Below are 23,543 nucleotides of genomic sequence, written 5' to 3'. Positions count from 1 at the left end.
TCTGTGGGGCACTCTGGCTTGTCCTGTTGTTGGTCCACGAGCAACGTGTGGAGAAGAGCAAAGTTATAACCTACAAAGAGCTGAAGTGAAACCGAGAGTTAAAAACAATTAAGTGTCCACTGCAGCCACTGTCTGTATTTTAAATGCTGCATTTTGTTTAAATTTTTTTTTCATGCTTTTTCCCATTGCTGATGAACCTCGCTGTCGCTCTCTTCTCTATTTCGGCCCACTTGTCAACCACTCAACATCTGATTGATGCATAGGTCATCTGCGTCCAGCGACATGCAGCTGGGATTTTGGGAGGACTTCACAGGAGAACATTTGTGGTGGGTAAAAAAAAAACACTCATACACTGACTGAAAAGAAACGCCTACACAGACGGACACGTTTGCACTCTTCTCTCAAGCCATCTGTCTTCTCTGTCCAAAAACAGAATTTGGTGAACAACTCTCAGGACCACCTCCAAGGTGACAGCCCCACTAGAGGTTAAATATCAGCTTTCAGAACTGAAGAAGCTTCTCGGATGAGAACTGAAATGTCTTCATAAACCTAAAAAGAAGTCCAGTTGCCTTTAACCCAAGCACTTAAAACTAGCTTTCAAACTTTTCCATAACTTGTACCAGCATGGCATTTGTTTAAGTGCTTTAGTGAGATGAGCTGCAGACTTTAAATTTGAAGAAGTAGTTTCGGCTCTATTCCCAGTTATTTAGACTGGGGCTTCAAAGTATCTGCCTAAAGCACTACCCAGAGACATTACCAACATGACTGCTGAGTAGCAAGACCTGTTCCTAGAAGAACTTTTAATCATACTGTGAGGTTGTTTTATGCATGAAATTTGTACATGTTGACGCGTGCAGTGACAAATGATATTTAGTAATACAGCAGCAAAGTCTTCATGTGCATTTAAAAATATTTTGAGTGCTGCTTTGTCGCAGCTTCTCCCCTGCTGGTTAAAAGTATAGAAAGAAGAAAGAATTGAAGTGTTTATCGTTAGCATAATAGTACAGTTGTGTGTATTGGATGTTACCCCACTGTTGTTGAAGTGCATTCAAGTTATCCAGTACTCTCTGGTGATAGAGTCTCTCTAGCTGGATGCACCATAATGCCCGCTGGTCTGTACGCTATAGGTTAAGAAGTGCAAAACAATAAAAACACATACACAACATCACAGCATACAGGGAACAGTGAAAATTGTAGTAACTCTTAAACTCTTGTGGTTAACTTTTCACAAACCATTACAGCTGGTAAAAGAAAAAAGGGTCAGTCTGAAGAGAAAGGACAACAGAGGAGGAAGGAGAGCAAAGCCAAGAGAGGCTGAAGGGCAAAGCAGTGCACGATTCTGTCTCATGTTTATGGATATGAGCAGCGAAAACACAATCCTTCTTTGACGTGGCTCAATGCTTTCTCTCTCTCTCTCTAACTAACCCTCTATACATGCATGACATAGCTAAGCTGGCTTCCCTACTCTCTGACTCTTTAATGTCTTCCCTCCCACTGTGTATCTTTCCTCAGATTAAAAACTTCCAGTTCTTTCTCAGGCATGCTCTCATGCCTTTCCCTTCTTCTTACTGCTTTATACTTAATCTTCATTGACTCCAAGTGTTTTAGTGCATTTCTGTGTAGATTTTTTTTCCTAGTGTCTGTCAAGTAATCACTTTGTGTGCTGTATATTGACCGTATACAGTCAACGTATCTATTGAACAAGACCCATCACCAATGGGGATATTGTCCTGCAATTAATGAAAATAAATATAACAAATTTAGAAGTCAGGATAACATTACAGCCCCACTTCATAATAGAAAACCCTTCAGCAGACATCTTACCTTCTGCAAAACTATTTTGCCCTAATTTGGAGGCCTTGCGCTAAATTTATATCCAAATACTTTTAGTCAACCCTGGGTTAGTAAAGATATAAATCATATTCCAGCAAAAATATGTTTTCAATGTTAACTATACTCATTAAATCAAAACAATTTTAAGCATGCTCTAAGAGATTAATATTCTGTGATTATCTTTAACATTTCTACAAATACGTTTTTGGCAGCCACATCCTAGAACAGACACAAAAGATTTCCATGGTAAACAGCTGTTCAGTGACATAGGGCAGTTGCTAGATATAGAGAATCCCCACTTTCTCTATTTCAGCCATCAATGGTCAATTAGGTATAGCCAATCACACAGCACAATATGATCACATGATTAGGCTAATCCAATCAGGTATGAGGAAGAGGCTGCATGTCAGTAGCACATATTAGCAGCCTGAAATAATCCATGTTGTTTTTACTCCCCACTTCAGATAAATACAGCCAAAGTGTACAAAGGGTACTAAACATCCAGGAATATGTATATCACATTGAACATCTTTGTCCTTGTGGTTTTAGAGTCTATAGACCAGAAAGGTAAAACTTCATGGGCAGATGCCCGGACAGACGATAAGCTGATAAACTCCTCCCTCTCTTTTTGGACTCCCTTAGCAAGACAGAGTCATTCATCCATCCTTTTGTTTTTTTGCACTTAAAAACTCCACTGCAGCACGTTTATGGAGAGAACCTGGTCAGTGCTCTATATGTGGATTATTTAGCGAGTCACAAATACACAACAGTGACAGTACAGATTAAAAGTTTTGCAGTTTTACTACTGTTCACACACATTCACTGCTGCCATCTTTGATTGTGAAGTTGGGAAATCCCATTTAAGGGGGGCATTCCTATTGAAAATTATGTCTAAAATTTCAGAATAAGAACAAGGGATTTGCAACCTCCCACATCAAATGTCTGAGTTGCGAGGGCCTGAGTTCTAAAAAAAAAAACATAAATCAATAAATCATCCCAGTGAAAGACTTGGTTAATATGACATTACTTGTAAATGCTGCAGTCTTTCCTTTTCTGAAAAGTATAAATAAATGCACTGTCAGGCATTAAAATATAATTTTCTTTCTTTAAATCTTAGAACCAATTTCCCCTTTTGTTCATCTACCTTGTAAGCCTGGAGGCTCTCTGAAAGCCAGCTCCGATTTTAGCACTTTTTTTTTTTTTTGCGCTACTTCCTCCACACTTAACCCTCATCATTTTTGCCCTCATCTAATCTGTCTCTTCCTTCCTTCTTTCTGTTGAGTCTCTTTTCACCAATTCTCCACTGTTTATGATATCGCTGCCCCTTTTTTTTTTTTAGGCACCACCTTTACAGGCAATGAAGCATTAATTCATGTGCTATAATTACACTTAAACATGACAAAAACATAGACAAAGAAAAAAGAAGAGCCAACATTTGCATGGACACATAGGCAAGAAGCACATAGGAGGAGTGTGTAAGAAACTCTTTGCACAAATCAAAATAAAACCTCTCCACATCAGTCACAAAAACAGTCAACACACCAACAGGGTCACAAGGATACAGTCTCCGTGAAGGACAAAGGCCTCAGCAACCTGTAGAGAGAAAAATGACAGCTTTTAATAAAGTGCATGTGTGCTCTCAGCTCAACAGTCACAGAAGCTATCAGGGAAACAGGCTCGCTAGGTGTTAAAAAAAAACCAGACTGATTGAAACTCATGTAGAGGGATTCCTCAACATGACACAAGATGTGTCAAAAAGTAAAGTAGAAATACATACATGTCATGTAGAAAACCCATACTGTACAGAGCTGTGCTTCAACTGCTGCAATAACTTCTATAATCATTAACCATTCCAATAAAAAAACATAATCTGCTCTTTGTGACATGCAACAAAGTAAGCTGTTAGATCGGTCACATTTAGACTGAGTGGAAATGAGAAAGAAAGACAGCAAGAGAAAACACGAGAGACCATGGTCGACACTCTACCTCTTCTCAGTGTCGCTTTCATGTTGTTCAGCTGATAACAGAACAGGAGAAGTGTGTAAGAGAAAGAGAGAAAGAGCGAGAGGAGGAGGAGGAGGAGAAGGAGGAGGAAATGAGGGCACAAAAGGCTCTTGCATTTGTAATGAAGTGAGGGGTGGTGACGAGTCAGTGACCTTTTCTAGGTAACTGTGCCGGCACGGTTTGGATACAAGAAGAGTTTAAAGTTGTTTCCACTTTCTTCTTCGCTACACTTAACCATCTGTTGCACCAAAAATGCAGATCAATTGAAATTGTATTTATTTAAATCCATATCAATCACGACTAATATATAACATATTCACTGACATAAATAAAATATACTTTTCCTTATGTTTTCATTGTTCCACTTTGTGAACATATTTTCAAAGTAGATAAAAGTGATTACATCTGATGAATATATATCTGTTACTGGGCTACGTCAGTCATCTTTAGACTTTGAACTTCTTTTATGCCATTTGCTATTTTTTCTGTTTGTTCTCCAACAATTCAAATTTACAGTATGCTAATGATGTTGGCTTCAAAGGCTTCATTCATGACTCCCAGCTTCTCTCTCCTGCTCTCTTTTACACCACCAATCATGTAATTCCTCCATTACAGAGGCAAGTTTGCGATGCCATTTCTCTGTTTGTGCCCTCACAAAGACAGAGGTATGTATTCAGTGCTCTTTTCTGTTTCCACTGCCAGCAGGACAAGGCAAAAACCAATGAGCTTGTTAGAGAGGTGGAGCGTGAGCATTGCTGCGACTCCAGATTTTTCTTTCTAATTATGAGATAGGGTAAAGGACTTAATGGAGTACTGCTCTCTTCAAGGGGCCTTTCATCCTTTTTCCCTTGGATGTTATTTTTGTAATATAGACAAAAGGTGTGCAGCCATATTCAACACTGAATGATGTGACCTGAAGTATGAGCATGGCCATAATGAGAGCCTAGGAACTTTTCCAAAGGGAACACCGAGTGGTAGAGATGCACCAATTCACCGGCCAGGGGTCGGAATTGGATGATTTTCAGCATTCTCAACCGGCCAGTCAGCCTCACATATGTCCAATTACACCCTAGTCCCTTTCATGCATACGCAATTGTTGTGTACACACTCACAGCCATCTGCTAACATGTTGTGGATGCTCTTCACTGTCAGTGAAGATGCAAAGTTTGCCAAAGTAAACTGAAAGGGGACCACCACGAAAACCTAATCAGGCACCCTCACCCAGCTGAATGCAGACATTTTAAAGAAGCTGTCAAAGAAAAAGCAGCTAAAGCTACCCAGAGGTCAGAGCCAGAAACAAGCCAGCAGCCTCAGTATGAGCAAAGGATCAAAGCCGTTACAAGGAAAATTACAGAGACAAGTTTATAATTTCACCAGATGCCTTGGTATCTGGGGAAATTATAACCATACTGGAAAATGATGTATGTACCTGATATTTGTTTTGTCATATAAATCTGTCGTATCTGCTTTTTTTTTGTTTTTGTTCACCAAAGTCAGGACAAAGGGGTCCCCACTCACTCACTGCAAATTCTTTTGACCATTGCCTGATCTATTCTAACCTTCTTAACTAGCAGGGTAAAGGCAACTTAATGGCTGATCCACCTGCTTCGAACATTTGCTTTTTCAATTGCAACTCCCACCAGGGAATGTCTAGAAAAGTTTAGGTCTGCAGTGAATATGTGAAAACAAATGTAGACACCTGTTTGCCTGGAAGTAAGAATAGCACGGGTGTGCCTTTTGGAGAGATTTAATAATCAAACTGACAGATATATTCAAACATTCACACACCCCAGAAAGTGCGTGTTCAATCATGCAGGTCTGTAAGGGAGCATATATCAAGACAGAAAGACTCAGGATGTGTGTGTTTATGTAGTGTGCGTGAGGCTTTTTACTGTACTTGTATGCATGCCTGAATTTGAATTTGTGTTAGTGATGAGATCTCTGCTTTACAGTACAAAGTACCACTGCAATTATGAGGCTGAGTAGATAAACAGTGATTTATTAACAACCGTGAGAGCAATAGTTTAAAGAGACTCAAATTACAGAAAGCAACAAACTATTAAAGAGCAGAGTGTTCAAATGAGACACAATCAGTGATGATAAATGGCAGTAGTATTTGAAATAATCTACCTGGTGAAGGGACTGTGGAAGGTGGATGTCATCTCCTCTTTGTGCCAACTGCTCAAGGGTCTCCAGCAGAGCAGGGCCTGGAATGGGCCCTGAGGCGCAGGCGGAGACTGAGAAACAAGTGGTCACTGGAGTGGAGGTAATGCGTTCCTGATTTGTGGTGGAGGTGGAGTCTGTTCCAGTAGTTGTAAGTCCTGCGGTGAAGTTAAGGGGCTCTTGTGATGCACTCACAGGAGTGGAGGCAGTGGAAGTGTTGAGCTTTGCTAATGCAGTTAATGTAAAGGTCTCTGCAGCTGAGGTGTTAGGTCCTGTGTGTGAACTGGCAGACCCTCTAGCACCTTTTGACCCACAGTTTAAGACAGGCTCTGTGGATGAGGTAAGTTGTTCTGTGGTGGAGTTTGTGTTTTTTGCTATTCTTTCAGTGAGACATGTAGGCTCAGTGCCTGAGGTTATAGTTTGTGATGTACAATCCATAGGTCCCGTAGTGAAAGTAGATCCTGTGGAGGAGGCACCTGATCTAGTGAGCAAGTTATGAGTGTCCATTTCAGCATCGCTCTGGATCAATTCAGCTGAACTGATGGGATATACAGTTTCTGGACTGACCGCTGGAATGACTGGGGATGTAGGCTCTGGACTTGTTCCAGGACTAAAAGGATAAGGAGTCTCCAACAGGCTCCCTGTTGAAGTCAACAATGACAGCAGTAAAAAGTAAGAAACATAAGAAGGAAACAGACAATTACTAAAGAACTGGAAATATGGCAATGTGTAAATAAAATAAAACCAACACTGTCCTCAAGAGAAGCAAAATGATTATGAGCATATAAACGCACACACACACACACACACCAAGTGTTTTAATCACTTCAGAAGACATTAAGTTCCTTGAGTCTTAACATTATGGCTGCTTGCCTAATGCTAATCTTAACCCTAACTGTAACCTAACCATTATTTTATCTGATGATTTACATTATAGGAACTGCTATATCCCCACAATATGACTGTATAAACAGACTGTGTCCCTACAATTTACATAATACAAGTGCATTATGGAAAAATAGTATCTCTGTTATTATTCCATCAATGCATGAATGCACACACACATGTGCTCAGTTATGGCTGAGTTTTTCTGCCATGTTTCTGATGATTGTGAAAAATTTCTTTTTTTTTTCTTCTTTTTTTTTAATGGTAAGTTCAATGGTATCAGATCACTGTTCAAGTCTGGAACCTGTCAGTCTGTCCAAGTGTCGGGCAATGTATGTTGAACATGACATGTGAAACAAACACAAACGGAGAAAGTAATTTGCAGGGGCTGGTGAATATAAAAATCTAAAGAACTGGAATTTATAATAAATGCTTTTTAAAGACATACAGATGTTAATAACTGCTGTCATGTCCTGGGCCGTTGGCCCAGCGTTTTGTGTTAATAGTTTATTTCCTGAGTTTGTCCTCCCTGTATGTTTGTCATGTTCCCAGTGTTGTGACTTGTCTGCGTGTTCCTTGGTTTATCACTTCCTGTTTTATTTTGCCAATGTGATTTCCTTGTGCTTTGTGTTTAGCTTTGCTTCCCCTGTAATTAGTTTCATTTGCCTCACCTGTTGTTCCCTGCTGTTTCCTCTTGCCCTGATTACCCATTGTGTATTTAAGCCCTCAGTTTTCATTTGTTCTCTGTCGCGTCGTTGATGTTGTGTGCCCGTGTGTTCCCTGTGTTTGCCCGTCGTCTCCCTTCCAAGATTTTTGTATTTGTTTTTCCCCTGCTTAAATAAATCCCTTTTAAGTTACGCTGACTTCTGGAGTCCTTCGTGTCAGCCATTCCTCGCCTGTTTCCTCCCCGGCCATGACAGAACGACGCGACCATACTAAAGACCCTGCAAGCTCCGGCCGCTACAATGGCACTCGCCTGGCGCTGGGGGGACCAGCTTTTTTGAACGGTCCCCGGCGACGCCGCTCACCGCCCCCGCCTAAACCGCAGGTCTGCCGCGTGGGCGGACTGTTTTTGGCGCCGGCCGCTCCCTCACCTGTCACTCCGCTCGCTGGCCCCTCCTGTCCTCAGCAGTCGCCGCAGCCACGGAGGACGAGATACCGGAGGAAGCGGAGAGACGTTTTCCTGGAGCCAGCGCCCGGAATGACTCCAGAGGAGTCATTTTTCCGATTCCTGGGTCACAGGGGTCCCTGGCCTCCCACCACTTCTGCGTCACCACTGCCTGCTGCTGACGGAGGAAGACCAAGCTCCCGGCAGCATCAGAGAGAATCGCCGCGGGAGCAGAGCGGTATAACGCCGCGGAGACGGTCACTCTCGCCTCAGTCAGCTGTAGCGCCAGCTCATTCTCAGTTTCCCCAGACAGCTGTCGTGCCAGCTCAGTCTCAGCCTTCCCAGTCAGCCGCAGCTCTCCCTAGCTCTCAGTCGCAGTGTTCCCAGTCAGCTGTAGCTCCAGCTCCTCCTCAGTCGCAGTGTTCCCAGTCAGCTGTAGCTCCAGCTCCTCCTCAGTCGCAGTGTTCCCAGTCAGCTGTAGCTCCAGCTCCCTCTGCTCACCCTGCTCCCGCTCCCTTGGCTCCAGCTCCCCCTGCACCCGTACCTGTTCCGCGGGTGGGGGCAGCCACGGACGGGCTGACCTCTGCACCCGTACCTGTTCCGCGGGTGGGGGCAGCCACGGACGGGCTGACCTCTGCACCCGTACCTGTTCCGCGGGTGGGGGCAGCCACGGACGGGCTGACCTCTGCACCCGTACCTGTTCCGCGGGTGGGGGCAGCCACGGACGAGCTGACCTCTGCACCCGTACCTGTTCCGCGGGTGGGGGCAGCCACGGACGGGCTGACCTCTGCACCCGTACCTGTTCCGCGGGTGGGGGCAGCCACGGACGGGCTGACCTCTGCACCCGTACCTGTTCCGCGGGTGGGGGCAGCCACGGACGGGCTGACCTCTGCACCCGTTCCTGTTCCGCGGGTGGGGGCAACCAGGTCCAAGCCTTCGCATCGGTTTTCTGTGTTAGCTGCAGCAGCAGGGTCTCAGTCAGCTCTAGCTCCAGTCGCTCCCCCTCGCCTTCAGTCAGCTCTAGCTCCAGTCGCTCCCTCTCGCCTTCAGTCAGCTCTAGCTCCAGTCGCTCCCCCTCGCCTTCAGTCAGCTCTAGCTCCAGTCGCTCCCCCTCGCCTTCAGTCAGCCCCAGCTCCAGTCGCTTCCCCTCGCCTTCAGTCAGCCCCAGCTCCTGTCGCTCCCTGTCCACTCCAGTCTCAGTCAGCCCCAGTAGCTCTTCCTCGGTCCCCGGTGTCAGCTGTTTCTGTGCCCTCTCAGTCTGCTCCCTCCGCTTTAACGTCAGTTAGCTCCGTAATCCCCTTGGACCCTTCAGTCAGTTCGGTTTTGGTCTCTTCATCTGCAGTTTTTCCATCTTTAGTCGCAGTTCCCTCAGCTCCGGCTCCCTCGGTAGCTCCAGTAATGACAGCTTGCCCAGTGTCAGATCTCCCTAGCTCTCGGTCAGTTTCCACGCAGCCAGATTTCCCTAGCTCTCGGTCAGTTTCCACGCAGCCAGATCTCCCTAGCTCTCGGTCAGTTTCCACGCAGCCAGATCTCCCTAGCTCTCGGTCAGTTTCCACGCAGCCAGATCTCCCTAGCTCTCGGTCAGTTTCCACGCAGTCGGCATGCTCTAGCTCGCAGTCTGCCTCCACGCAGTCTGCTCTCCCTAGCTTGCAGTCTGCTCTCCCTAGCTTGCAGTCTGCTCTCCCTAGCTTGCAGTCTGCTCTCCCTAGCTCGCAGTCTGCTCTCCCTAGCTCTCAGTCGGGTTCCACGCAGTCGGCATGCTCTAGCTCGCAGTCTGCCTCCACGCAGTCTGCTCTCCCTAGCTCGCAGTCTGCTCTCCCTAGCTCGCAGTCTGCTTCCACGCAGCCAGTCGTCTCCCGGCCTGCTTCCACGCAGCCAGTCGTCTCCCGGCCTGCTTCCACGCAGCCAGTCGTCTCCCGGCCTGCTTCCACGCAGCCAGTCGTCTCCCGGCCTGCTTCCACGCAGCCAGTCGTCTCCCGGCCTGCTTCCACGCAGCCAGTCGTCTCCCGGCCTGCTTCCACGCAGCCAGTCGTCTCCCGGCCTGCTTCCACGCAGCCAGTCGTCTCCCGGCCTGCTTCCACGCAGCCAGTCGTCTCCCGGCCTGCTTCCACGCAGCCAGTCGTCTCCCGGCCTGCTTCCACGCAGCCAGTCGTCTCCCGGCCTGCTTCCACGCAGCCCATAGCGTCAGCTCCCATGCAGTCCCCTGCACCTTGGCTATTCCCCGAGCGGCCCCTGCTGCTCAATAAAGCAGCAGTGTGCCCTGTTCCGCAGTCCCAGCCTGCGCATCCGGAGCCTCACCATGTAGGCCCCGTTCAGCCCAAGGGCTCAGCTCAGTCCGAGCCGCCAGGGGGTTCCGCTCAGTCCGAGCGCTCCGAGCCTGAGGGTCCCGCTCAGTCCGAGCCGTTGGGGGTCTCCGCTCAGTCCGAGCCGATGGGGGTCTCCGCTCAGTCCGAGCCGATGGGGGTCTCCGCTCAGTCCGAGCGCTCCGTGCCAGAGGGCCCCGCTCAGTCCGAGCCGATGGGGGTCTCCGCTCAGTCCGAGCCAGGGGGTCCCGCTCAGTCCGAGCCGATGGGGGTCTCCGCTCAGTCCGAGCCAGGGGGTCCCGCTCAGTCCGAGCCGATGGGGGTCTCCGCTCAGTCCGAGCGCTCCGCGCCAGAGGGTCCCGCTCAGTCCGAGCCGATGGGGGTCTCCGCTCAGTCCGAGCCGATGGGGGTCTCCGCTCAGTCCGAGCCGATGGGGGTCTCCGCTCAGTCCGAGCCAGGGGGTCCCGCTCAGTCCGAGCGCTCCGCGCCAGAGGGTCCCGCTCAGTCCGAGCCGATGGGGGTCTCCGCTCAGTCCGAGCGCTCCCCGCCAGAGGGTCCCGCTCAGCCCGAGCCGATGGGGGTCTCCGCTCAGTCCGAGCCGCTGGGGGTCTCTGCTCAGTCCGAGCGCTCCACGTCACCCGAGGGTTCCCCACCAGAGCCCGGGGTCGCCCTTCTCCGCCGCCGCATGCCCCGCGGTCGGCCTCCAGTGTCTGCTCCCCGTCGCCGCCGCCGCACGCCTCGCGGTCGGCCTCCAGTGACCCCTCCTCGTCGCCGCCGCATGCCCCGCGGTCGGCCTCCGGTGACCCCTCCTCGTCGCCGCCACCGCTGGGAGCGCGGTCGGCCTCCAGTGACTCCCCCTCGTCGTCGCCGCCGCCGCTGGGAGCGCGGTCGGCCTCCAGTGACTCCCCCTCGTCCTCGTCGCCGCCGCCGCTGGGAGCGCGGTCGGCCTCCAGTGATTCCTTCTCGTCCTCGTCGCCGCCGCCGCTGGGAGCGCGGTCGGCCTCCAGTGATTCCTTCTCGTCCTCGTCGCCGCCGCCGCTGGGAGCGCGGTCGGCCTCCAGTGATTCCTTCTCGTCCTCGTCGCCGCCGCCGCTGGGAGCGCGGTCGGCCTCCCTCGTTGGGATTTTGCTTTGTGGCCCCTTGGCCTCTGCGGCCTCCTGAACTGTGTGTTTTTTGTTTTTGGATTTCCCACTGACTCCCCTGAACTGTGGACTGTTTTTTCCCCTGCTGTTTTTGTTTTGTCATAGCTCCTGAACTGTTCCTTGTTTTGACCCCCTGTTTTGGACATTGGAGCTCTCCGGCCTTGTGCTGTCGCTTTTTATTTCATCCGGTTGTTTTTGTTTTCTCATCCCCATGTTTTGCTCTGGTTTTTGGACTGTTATTCAGCTTGTGCCATTGCTTTTCTTTGTTCTGTTCCTTTTGCTTATTGTTTTTTGCCCTTGTGCTCTTCCCTTGCTCCAGTGCTTCCTTGTGTTTTTGGGTTTGTTCCTGACTTTGTTTGCTCCCTGGCTGTTTTTGTTTCGGGCCCTCCTTCCTGGTCCCCCGCCTCCCGCCCTTGTCTGGTTTTGTTTCTGGTTTTGGCCGTCGGGAGCCGGCCTTTGAGGGGGGGGGTACTGTCATGTCCTGGGCCGTTGGCCCAGCGTTTTGTGTTAATAGTTTATTTCCTGAGTTTGTCCTCCCTGTATGTTTGTCATGTTCCCAGTGTTGTGACTTGTCTGCGTGTTCCTTGGTTTATCACTTCCTGTTTTATTTTGCCAATGTGATTTCCTTGTGCTTTGTGTTTAGCTTTGCTTCCCCTGTAATTAGTTTCATTTGCCTCACCTGTTGTTCCCTGCTGTTTCCTCTTGCCCTGATTACCCATTGTGTATTTAAGCCCTCAGTTTTCATTTGTTCTCTGTCGCGTCGTTGATGTTGTGTGCCCGTGTGTTCCCTGTGTTTGCCCGTCGTCTCCCTTCCAAGATTTTTGTATTTGTTTTTCCCCTGCTTCAATAAATCCCTTTTAAGTTACGCTGACTTCTGGAGTCCTTCGTGTCAGCCATTCCTCGCCTGTTTCCTCCCCGGCCATGACAACTGCAGTGTGCAAAGTTTCTCATAAATTAGGCATTAAGGAGATAGGGTACATAATGACACACATATATACATACACTACATTCATTATAGTAAGACTTATTATACTGTCCACTACAATTTATAGTCTGTTTTACTGAGACACTTTAAGGTCATCTGGTATTTGCTGTGCTTGTTTTTCTAAACATATCAGAAGCCATTTTTATTGTTTTTTTTTTTTGTTTTATTTTTGCTTTATTGAATTTGAGCTATTTAACTTTATTGTATTATATTACACTTACAAGGGTTTATTCTATTTTATTTAATATTTTCACTTACATTGTATTTAATTTTTGATTTTTTTTACTTAGCTTGTTTATTTATTTATTTTCCTTTAATTTTCTATTTAATTTAACTCCTGTTGTGTAGCTTTTCCCTTATTGCCATGTTTTGTTTTGTCATGTATTTTACTATATTGATCTATTTTGCTTTATTTAGACATGTTTAATGTTTAATATTTTGACTGCTTTAATACAGGGCTTTTGCAGCTCTTTGGATAATAAACATATACTGTATCTTACTTTTAATTCTGGTCTTTTTTTCTGTTTCTTAACCCATTCCTCCACTCAAGATTCCCGTCCTCTCCCTCTGTTCGCCACCCTCCATTCGATTTGATCTTGTTCCCTTTCTTGAGTCACTCTTTCAGTCACATGATCACAATTACATCATTGCCCCCAGACTGACTGACCTCAATCCAATATGCTGACCACTTAAAACCCACAAAAGGTATTACAACAGTAAGTAAGCCAGATCCTGAGTGGAGCGCTGGCTTTCAGTACACTGGCTCTTCTTGAACTGTTATGCAGTAATATTTAAAAATTCAGTATCTTAATCAGTCTCCGCATTTTAATTTTACTTGAGTGTTTAGTTAATATTTATGAACAAGCGTTTCCTGTAGTTTTGAAATGTGCTGCATAATCTAGCATTTGCATGCTTTTTTGTAAGCAAATCAGTTACAATTGCACAATTTTGTTCACTGATGTAACTGTGAACTACATTCCACTGAACATTCAATTTTTACTTTTAAAGAACTTTTTTTTAAGTAGCAGGTTTAAACAAAATGAAGGATATACTATTGGCTGTAATTTGATAATTATTTTTAACAGTAAGCAGGAAAAAAAATCCATAAAAGTAAACTAATGACAAGTGATATGTAAATAAAGTATTATTTTTCTTGTCATCATCATCATCATCGGTGAAGTATTCAGATCAACTAAATCAAAGTTTTAAGGAGTTTAATTTAATCATCCATTGGTTGGTTCTTAATAATCCAATCCATTTATAATTCCTGAAGCTTTAAGACCCCCCCGCCATTATTTTACAATTAATTTATAGGACAATTTATGCTCCTTGTTTTGATTTTATTGTTTGCAAAATTTCTGTCTACTTCAGTCACTCATTCACTGTCTACAGACTTTTTTCCAGAAGCAGCTTGCTTTTTTATCTGTTTTATGTGAGTGATGCCTTCACTGTGATAAAGCTTGTTTAGACCTGTAGTACCTGACTGGTGAAAACTGAAAACTGTTCTCAGGAACAGAAGAGATTTTGCTGTGAACAGACATTTGACTGTTTAAAAGCTAATGCAGCTCTGTGTCTCTAGGATTTGTAAAAAAGCAGGACAGTTTCCCAGGACATCTGCCAAAACATTTGTAGTCATGCATGTAGTTTCCACACTATGTAGAATGTGTTGATCTGTTCCCCCCAAATGCTCTAAACAGCAAAAGTGTGTCAAAGAATATCATAAACAGTAATTTACACCCCCCCCGCAAATGTGTGCCGTCCTTTGGGTCTCCTACCAGTTTCTGAATATGAAGAGTCCGTCATGGGAGTGTCTGGAGACTGACAGAAATTTAGACAGCTTGACTCCTCCGATTCTTCCTCCTCGTCTTCTTCCTTCATCATTTCATCAATATCTTCTTCCTCTTCCTCCTCTCTGCTTCTTCCTGTGTATCCATCCTTTCCCTGTCTCATCTCCTCTTCCTTGCCATTGTTGTTCAGAGAGGTTTTTTGGATGGAACCACACCTTCCTCCATCTTCATTTTGTGAAGGAGAGACACTTCGAGCCTGTGTGAGAGTATCTGTCTCGTTGAGGTTTCGAGTTTGGGCAGCGAGGGCTTCAGGGTTGGGTAGGTTATCGCAGAGGTCCACCCCGCCCGTCTGAACCTGTGACATTGTTCTACCCTCCCTCTCAAACTGGCCTAAAGAGGAAAAGATAAAATACAAATCAGCTGAAATTCTTACAAAAAAAACAACTGTATTCTGTACAGTATTATTTTTATTGTGGGCTGAGGTTGTTATACTTGTTGGACACAAAATTAAATAAATAAATATTTACCACCATGATCCATTGAGCCTCCACCCAAACAACCCTTGACCTTTCAGTTTGTGGGTCAGTGCCACCTTCTGGACAAGCCCTTCTTCAAGCCTGCCGAGATGAGGGACACGAGACAGGCAGAGAACAGGTAGAAAGTTCAAGAAGCAGTGAAATCGTTAAACTCCATTGAAAGTGAGAGTGAGCAGTGTGAAAGGGAGATGCACAAAACAAGTTTATCATCATTCCCAAAAATTCAAATAAACCCTAGGGCTTTAACAGGAATGCTAGGATGCAACACTCCCGTCAACACCTTGTACTGTGGTGGAACAGATGCATACAAACAAACAAATGTACTCATTTGTCTAGCGATTACACAATATGGCAGTTTTGGAAGACTTTCTTTTTTTTTATGAGACAAACATCTGACAAAAAACTGAAAACTCTGCAGCTCTAACCCTATAAGACAATGACAACACTGAGCAGTATGGCTTAAGGCGAATACATTTGTTACAACAAGTAAATGGTGTCCTGCAACTTATCTGTAAATACTCAGGAAACATTTAGTCAGTGTCTAGCCACGGCTGAAAAATTGTTAGAAAATGAAGCGGACAACGAGATGCGACCTCGACGTGGGCTCAGTGTTACTGAACATCGCTTGGATGTCCTTCTTCCACTTTCAAGAAAGAAAGTTGTATATTGCTAGGGTGGCTTGAACTCATGATCCGTTTGAGGGTCTGCTTCTCATCCTGCTGAGCTAACCAACGTCATGCATCACCAGGTTTATAATGCTGACACAAGGAGCAGACTTAGGGTGACTGTTAACAGCCCGCCACATTAATTTCACCATCCAAAAGGTGAGAAAGGAACAAAAAAGAAAACTGGTAATACTAATCTGCGGACGTAGACAAGACATGTTGTTCACAACCACCGAGTAACCAAATTAATTGTTACCATTTTTAAAAAAAAAAAAAAAGCTGAATTTAATTCGTTCATTACAATAATCTGACCTACACTGCTCACTTTGTAAGAGTCAGTCTATCTGGAAACAACATGAACATTTGTCTGTCTGCGGTTCTGTTTTTTGCCATTGTGAGAGTTTCAACATTTGCTGGTTAACAGTACAAGGCAACATCCACAAAAAAAAAAACACCCAAAAAGCAATTTAAATAAAGAAATTATTAGGTGTAAAAATCTCACAATCTGACAGTCTGTCAAATACTGATTTCAATAAAACAATTGAGACAATAAGCACAGATTAGAAAAAGAGTGACATTCACATATTTACAAGTTGGCTTTGTTTATTGATATTTACTGTGGAATGAGCTGTGACTTGGTAAGAAAAGTTGCAGTAACTCTTTATTGTGTGAATCCAGAGTAGAAAAGATTAAAATTAATAGAACTGTTCTTTAGAGGAATCCAAAGAACAGTAACACTACAAATGGACCAAAAGTGTTAAAGAGTCTGACCTTCTCTGATTTATTGTTGCACACACTTTTAAATCAATGTACAGTGTCAGGCTTCTTTGTTTCACTGCTTTAGGTACGTTAACACTGGAAAAAGACAAAGAAACAAAGAAGCAGGTGAAACTCATCTATTTGTTGTTATTACCTCTGCCAAGAAGATTATGTTTTTGGTAGCATTGGCATGCGTGCGTGTCTGTCTGTCTGTAAACACGATAGCTCAAAAAGCTTTGAATGAATTCTGATCAAACTTTGTATGAGTGCAGAGTGGGGTCATGTTAACAATTCATTAACATTTGGCTTACATCCACCAAGGCCTTCAAGGTCAACTTACTGATTTATTGGTCAAAAATTGACAAAAAGCCTTATAAGTTAGAAACTATGATTCTTATAAGTGTGGTGTGTACCGTCAACATATAGAAAGTACAGTGTAAAGATTTAAAATATCACATCATCGACCTCTGACATCTCCTTCAAGTCCAACAGATTGATCTTAAGGTCAAAGTGATAATGCTAAATAGAGCTATTTAAAACTATGGTTCTTACTGGCATTGTTTGTACTGAAAACATACAGGCATACAGAAATTTTAAATGTCATGCTACTTTTGACATCTGACCTCGTCTTTAAGGTCAAATAAGGTCAGACTTTCATTAGGTCAAACTTTCATAAAATGTCTTTTATCTTTAGAACTATGCTTGAAAATTCTACTTCCTTTGTTTGTATTGGCAACAATTAGGAAATGATACCTGTATATGGGGACTGTAAATATCACATTATAGTTTGCATCATCTCACATTTGACCTCTGATCTCACTTTTACATTTCACATCCGCCTTTCTTTCAAGATGACCCCAAAATGTGTTGTATCTTTAAAGAAAGTATTATCAAGAGAAAGAGAATGTGCTGCCTAGTGAGTTAGAAACATGCTCTAGTTTATTATATAATAAGTTCAAGTTATTCATGTCCAGTTATTTAAAAAATCAGTACCTATTATCTATTATCCACTCCGACATAACATTTGTGTATTTAAAGTAAAAATCTCTCAACCCACCCTTATCTGATTTTTACTGCACTACAAATCTAAGTAAGTTTAAAAAGAACAAAGAAAACACAATAAATATATACAAATACAATACTATTCCCTTCAAAGTAAATACTACACCTACTAAATGATAAGGCTGAGGGCGCTTTACGTTTTGCCAATCAAAAATATTATGAACAGGGAAACAAACCAAGTAGAGTTTTGGCATTTCAGTTAAGAAAAATGCAGGCAAATTGAACAGTTCAAAAAGTCACATGCCTATCAGCTAATAAGTTGGTATCCCATCCTAGGGAAATAGCAAATGCATTTTCAGACTATTATAAACAATTGTATGACTCGGTGTCTATTCCCAACAAAACAGGAAAAATCAAGCAGTTCCTTCAGCGAATCAATCTTACTAAACTTAATGAGAATAAGGCTAAAGCTTTAGTGGGAACAATTACAAAGGAAGAAATAAAAGTTGTTATAGGGAAGCTTAAAAATAACAAGTCACCTGGAGCGGACAGGTTCCCAGGAGAATTTAATAAGAACTTTTTGGCAGAACTTATTCCACTCTTACATAGAGTGCTTAATTATGCCTTAACTGCCAAAGACCCACCAAAAACCTGGGCTGAAGCAATCATTTCGGTCATACACAAGGAAGGTAAAGACCCCACACAATGCGCCTCCTATAGGCCAATAAGTTTACTGTGTAATGATGTAAAGATTTTAAGTGCCATTTTGGCAGAGTTAATCAGAATGGATCCATCTATTATAGGCATATCAGATAAAATTAAGACCCATAAGTTGTCAATGTATGCTGATGATGTCATATTATATATTAGAGACCCAATAATTTCTATACCAAATATTCTAAATTGTTTGAAGGACTTTAGTCTTGTTTCAGGGTACTAAGTGAATAAATCAAAATCTGAAGCCATGATGATAAAAGGGAATTGGCCCTCAGAATTAGCTGAAACAGTTAAATTTAATTGGTCGCCCAACGGGTTTTGATACCTGGGAATTAACATCACTACGAATATTTCTCAATTGTATAATTCAAACTATAGGAAGATATTGCATCAAATCCAAAAAGATTTAAAAAGATGGGAAATATTGCCGCTGTCTTTCTTTGGAAGGGTTGAAACAATCAACCTAAATATTCTCCCCAGGTTATTGTACCTGTTTATGTCCCTTCCTATCTGGATTACAGTAACTTGCAAAAAATTATTTTCACTTTTATTTGGTAGGAAAAAAAAGGCCAGAATCAAATTTATACAGTTGACTAGTGGTAAAGCATATGGAGGTCTTAACTTGCCAAATTTGAAAATATACTACTGGGCAGCACAAATGCGTGGATTATTAGAATGGCTAATCCACAACAAAGAAACAACATGGTTAACAATGGAACAAAGTTCATGCCCTAAATTTTCACTGCAGGCCCTCGCTTTTGGTTCAAATGAAGCCTGGAACAAGCACAACCACCAATACATGGATGAAATGTACCCAAAAGATTTTTAGAATTATTAGGAAAAATATCAAAGCACCCCCAATCCATATCTAGGGCCATGAAAATTGTGGACATAATAGATTTTCTTCTGGGACAACTTGATTCAAGGTTCAGAGACTTGGAAAATAAGAACTTAATGTTCATTGATGACTTGTTTGAATGGGAGATTTTGAAGTCAATTGGTCAGTTACAGGAGAAGTGTGGGTTGACTTCAAACAACTTTTAGAGGTTTTTAGAGATGAGAAGTTATCTGATGTCCCATAAAGATTGGCCACTCCTCAAATTACATCCCACAAACTTAGAAATGCTCCTCATAAGGCCACTAAAGAAAGAAAGTCCGATAGAATGGTGTCAAACTTATATAAATGCCTACAGTCATGTATGTTGGGGGGCCCTCCTGGGGTAAAGGAAAAATGGGAATTAGAAATTAATCTTGTAACTGAGGATCAAGAGTTCCTGTGAAAACTGCCATAAACGGACCAGCAGCCCTATGTGGAAGGAATTCTGCTGGAAGGTAAATGTTAGATATTTCAGAACACCATACATCATTTCTAAATATGACAAGGGCAAAACAAATATGTGTTGGAGACAATGTGGACAAATTGGAGACCATACACACGTTTTCTGGGACTGCCCAAAGATAAAAACTTTTTGGGAAGGAATTAGAGAGGAAATTTTAAACATTTTACATGTTTTTATTGAATGGAATCCCCTTGTCTTTGTCCTGGGAGTGCTCCCAAGCAAGTGGTTAACCAAAGAAAAATTGTATCTGCTTGGAATTCTGGTTTTGGTGGCAAAGAAAATGATTACTGTATGTTGGTACAAACCCTCTCCCCCCACTGTAAATCAATGGAAAGAGAGATTGGTGAAAGTTTATAATATGGAGAAAATAACAGCAAAGCTAAACCTAACCATTGATTTATTTAAGAAAAGGTGGAATCCATTGATAACATACTTAGAACTGATATAACGTGTAAAACTATGCAAATGTGTATATGTGCGTATATATATAGGTGTATAGGTGTGTGTAGATAGGCACATATGTATACATGTGTATATATGTGCATAGGTGTATGTATATGTGTATATAAATATATAGATATATGTATGTAGGTGTAATTTGTTCTTTTTCAATCTCTCCAAGATGTAGAGGAAAACATTTTTGCTAAGATTACCGCTCGCAAGATGTTCTCGATGTTCAAATTCAGTTGTTTTATTTTATTTATTTGTTGTACTGAAAAAGATGTGACCTGGAAATGAAACAGAACATTCCATTTAAACAATAAAATACACTATTGTTCAAAAAAAAAAAAAAGTAAATACTGCACAGAGAGTGAGTTGCCTTGGCAGAGGTTTGTGCTCTCGGAGTACCACATTATGAAATCAAATAACTGTACCTCCTGCAAACAAGACAGCTACCAGTACTTGTTCATTAACCTTTCCGTTTGGTATGTATTTCACCTGCAAGTTTCTTACAATCAATTTCTGGGCATTACCTATAGGCAGTATGCATTCAAATACTGTAAGAAAACAAATCATTAAAGGCAAAAGTACCAAAAGTACTGCCAAATTGCATTTTTATTTAAATTACCATCAATATTATTATTAGATTGATCCAGCAGGAAATGACTTGCTGCACAAGTCTGACTAGCAAAAATACATTTTGACACGTATTTTATAGTTAGCTAAAAAATAAATTAAAATATGATTGCAGTACACTCCCATGTAAATAAACACAAATGGCTTCCCTCAAAGCATTACTGGATAGGCAGCAACTTTACCCTCTGGTCCCATATTGTAATACGCACAAACATATCATCAACACCAACAGAGATTTAACATTTTTTCACTATGTTTTGACTCCACAGAATGATAAAATCTCAAACCTCAAAAAAATGGCTAATAAAAGCCTATCTCAGAGGAATACGGCTGTCCTGGTTTCCTGCAGCACTAATTGTTCTTCCTGTAACTCTAAATTGCTCTGGCAAAAACAAACATTTAAAGAGATAAAAAAGAAAGCCTGAACAGAAACACCAACATAACTCTGATTCCCTGCTTCCATTAACTCCTCATGGACATGTGTGTAAAAATATATCTTAACACAGGAGAAGAGTCAGTGAACCAATCAGCACTGAGATGTGCTCTCTGCAGGGAGAGGTGAAGTCCTGTGGGATGCCATACTAAGCTTGTCTATATGTTGCATCAGAAACAAACACTTCTGTATGGGAAGCAAAGTGTGCTTTAATATCTCTTAAATAATAAAACTCCATAGATTGCATAATTGTTCAAAGCTCTGAAAGTCCCTTTGGAAGATGTACAGTCCCAAACCATGACGAACATCTGAGGCGTTAAGACACAGAACACTATCTAGACTACAGAAAAGTATGAATAGTTATTTCTTATGCTTTTTATATTGTTTTTAATCACTACCCTTTGATGCACCTCTGCAATGAGCAATTTGTCCATACAACCATCCATCCTCTCCTTCTTTGTTTGGGCCCTACTCCACAGGGGACCATGAATTATAAAAGACAAATGGAGAAGGGAATTCAGCCAAAAGGACAAACACAAAGGGCCACTGCAAAGACATGAGACCAACAGCAGAGATGCAGACAAGACCATGATGAAATACAGTGGGGTAGGCAGACAGCCAGGTTATGTTTACCTACAGGCATTGTATATGATTTAGCTAAATGCACCTAGTCACCCAAAGTCATGGGGCATGAGTGCTGGCCAGTTTTCCAGTTTAGGGCAGCAGTCTGTTTAACCCAGAGAGTCAAACATGCAGCCCCTGCAACTGAACCACCACAGGCAACACTCCCTGGATGGATTGTTGCCTGTGGTGGTTCAGTGATTAAAATCAGAATTGATTTTAAGATTTTATTGTTGACTCTTAAGGCCCACCCTGAGCTCACACAAACTATATGTCAGATCTTCTGATGCTGTGGGCCTCTGGTCATAACCTGAAGTCCTCAACTGAGGCTCTGCTGGCCAATCTCAGCTGAGAACCAAAGGTGATTGGGCTTTTTCTGTCAGAGCACCTTTTCCTTGGAACAAACTTCTTGAGGAGACCAGATTGGTGAGATCATTATCATTTTTTACATCCGTCTTAACCCTAGAACACTAAGGTCAGGTAATTTTCACCAGCGTGAAAGTCAGAGAGATATTGTTAAAAAACTCACTTTAGTGTTCAAGGGTTAAAGACATATTTTAATAAGCAGGCTTTTTAAGTGCCTCCAGTTTGAATTACGTCTTTGTTGTCCTTCATGATCATTTTATCATCTTCTCATGGTGATCATTTTTAATTTATTAAGATCAAATATGATAAAATATAAATTGTTCTGTTCATTTTTAATTGTCTTTACTTTTCCCTTGATCTCCTTGTGCTGCCAGTATTCCTATACCTTGTGTCATTTCACTTTTATCTCTTTTCAAATGTTTTAGAAACACTAAGTAACTTTGTTTAAAAAGGTGCTATATACATAAAGTTATTACTATTAGCTAGTGTTATTCCTGGATAGAAAGTAAAAAGTATTTCTAGATCTTTATGAACTGTTTGAATCATAAAGACCATAATAATATAGCTGTTTAGTTCTAAACGCAAAACTCTACATCTGAATATTTTGTTCCTTTTTATTTTTAAATACACCATGGTCTGCTGCACATGTAACAAGAACTGCTGCTGCATTTCATTTTTAAAGCTTATTCCTCCTTTATTTTTATAAATAGGCGGTTCCATCTGTCTACATAAGAAGAAAAGCCGGTTCAGATGCATTTTTTAATGGTCTGGCCCTCATGAGCTGACATTAACATGGGATGTATCAGTGGCCACATAGATGAGATGAGTTGGACAGCACACGAAGTGACAGCAGGTACGACCAGTCACTTCCCGTTTTGACACTGACTTCGTAAAAGTTAGCTGGTTAGTGACTGGAAGTTGGTTAATTAACCTAACCTTTGCTGGGTTTGATAACGCATTAGCTCACGTTAAATGTAAACTAGCTCGATGGCTGTGATTACGTTTGATTTAACGTTAACCTTACGCTTCATGACGGGCTAGTGCTGTTTCACCTAACTGCTAGAAAATGAGAACGGCTTATAACTAACTGTTCGTGTTAAAACCCGCATCTTGTTTATATGCTGTCACCGGTCAAACCCGTTTAATATCGACACTTGATGCTGAACTGACAGATTGGTGCTCGTACATGTTGCTATTTAAGCTAACGTCAGCTAACGCAAGCAGAGTATATTAGATCACCTTTGAAACACACGCTTACGTTTTCATTACACAAACGAGCTAGCTCGTAATTACCTGACCTTAGAAACAGCAGTGGACACAGAAGAGAAAAACGACACTTACGGCTGAAAAGGGTGGCTGAACGGTAAAGACTATCATCAGACACCTTGCCGGAGATGTTGTTGTGAAGACTGTGTCACCCACAGGCAGCAGCAGCCAGGGGGTCGTTGCTGACGCTGCCATCAGGCCTGTGCTGCACTGTCGCCACCTTCTGTCTCTTCACTGTCAGTACGCGGAGCTTTTCTCGACAGGCACAGTTCAAACACACAGCTACCAGACTGCGTTGAACTCCAGGCTCAGTAAAGATTTTTTTTCTCTCTTGTGCCCCTGTCCCATATTGAGACAATGTTTCAATATTTTTGTCTCAAAAAAGATTAACAGACTGAAATAACAACAGTTTTAGGTTACTGTGATAGATGAAACAGAATAGATGCCAAGCCAAGCCAAGCCAAGCCAATTTTATTTATAAAGCACTTGCTTATAAATAAAATTGCTTTATATTGGTCTTGCTGTTTGTAAAGTGCAAACTTTACAAACAG

The 23,543-nt window shown here is 42.9% G+C and overlaps 1 protein-coding gene across 1 annotated transcript in view; it reads right to left on the bottom strand.

The window, feature by feature from the left end:
- Positions 1-23,198, bottom strand: part of cnsta (consortin, connexin sorting protein a) — a 32,940-nt gene extending 9,742 nt beyond the window's left edge. Inside the window, exons 1-6 of the mRNA XM_030723764.1 lie at positions 23,068-23,198; positions 14,738-14,827; positions 14,199-14,600; positions 5,968-6,641; positions 3,396-3,426; positions 1,028-1,114 (exon numbers count right to left, since the gene is read on the bottom strand). Coding sequence (XP_030579624.1) covers positions 1,028-1,114; positions 3,396-3,426; positions 5,968-6,641; positions 14,199-14,600; positions 14,738-14,750 — 1,207 coding nt within the window. The 5' untranslated portion in view covers positions 14,751-14,827; positions 23,068-23,198. The remainder of the gene's footprint in view (positions 1-1,027; positions 1,115-3,395; positions 3,427-5,967; positions 6,642-14,198; positions 14,601-14,737; positions 14,828-23,067) is intronic.
- Positions 23,199-23,543: the final 345 nt, after the last annotated feature.

This window comes from Archocentrus centrarchus, chromosome 3 (genome assembly GCF_007364275.1).
Source record: "Archocentrus centrarchus isolate MPI-CPG fArcCen1 chromosome 3, fArcCen1, whole genome shotgun sequence".
NCBI classification, from domain to species: domain Eukaryota; kingdom Metazoa; phylum Chordata; class Actinopteri; order Cichliformes; family Cichlidae; genus Archocentrus; species Archocentrus centrarchus.
Note: the sequence above shows the minus strand (reverse complement) of the source record. Positions and strands in the feature narration are given on the sequence as shown.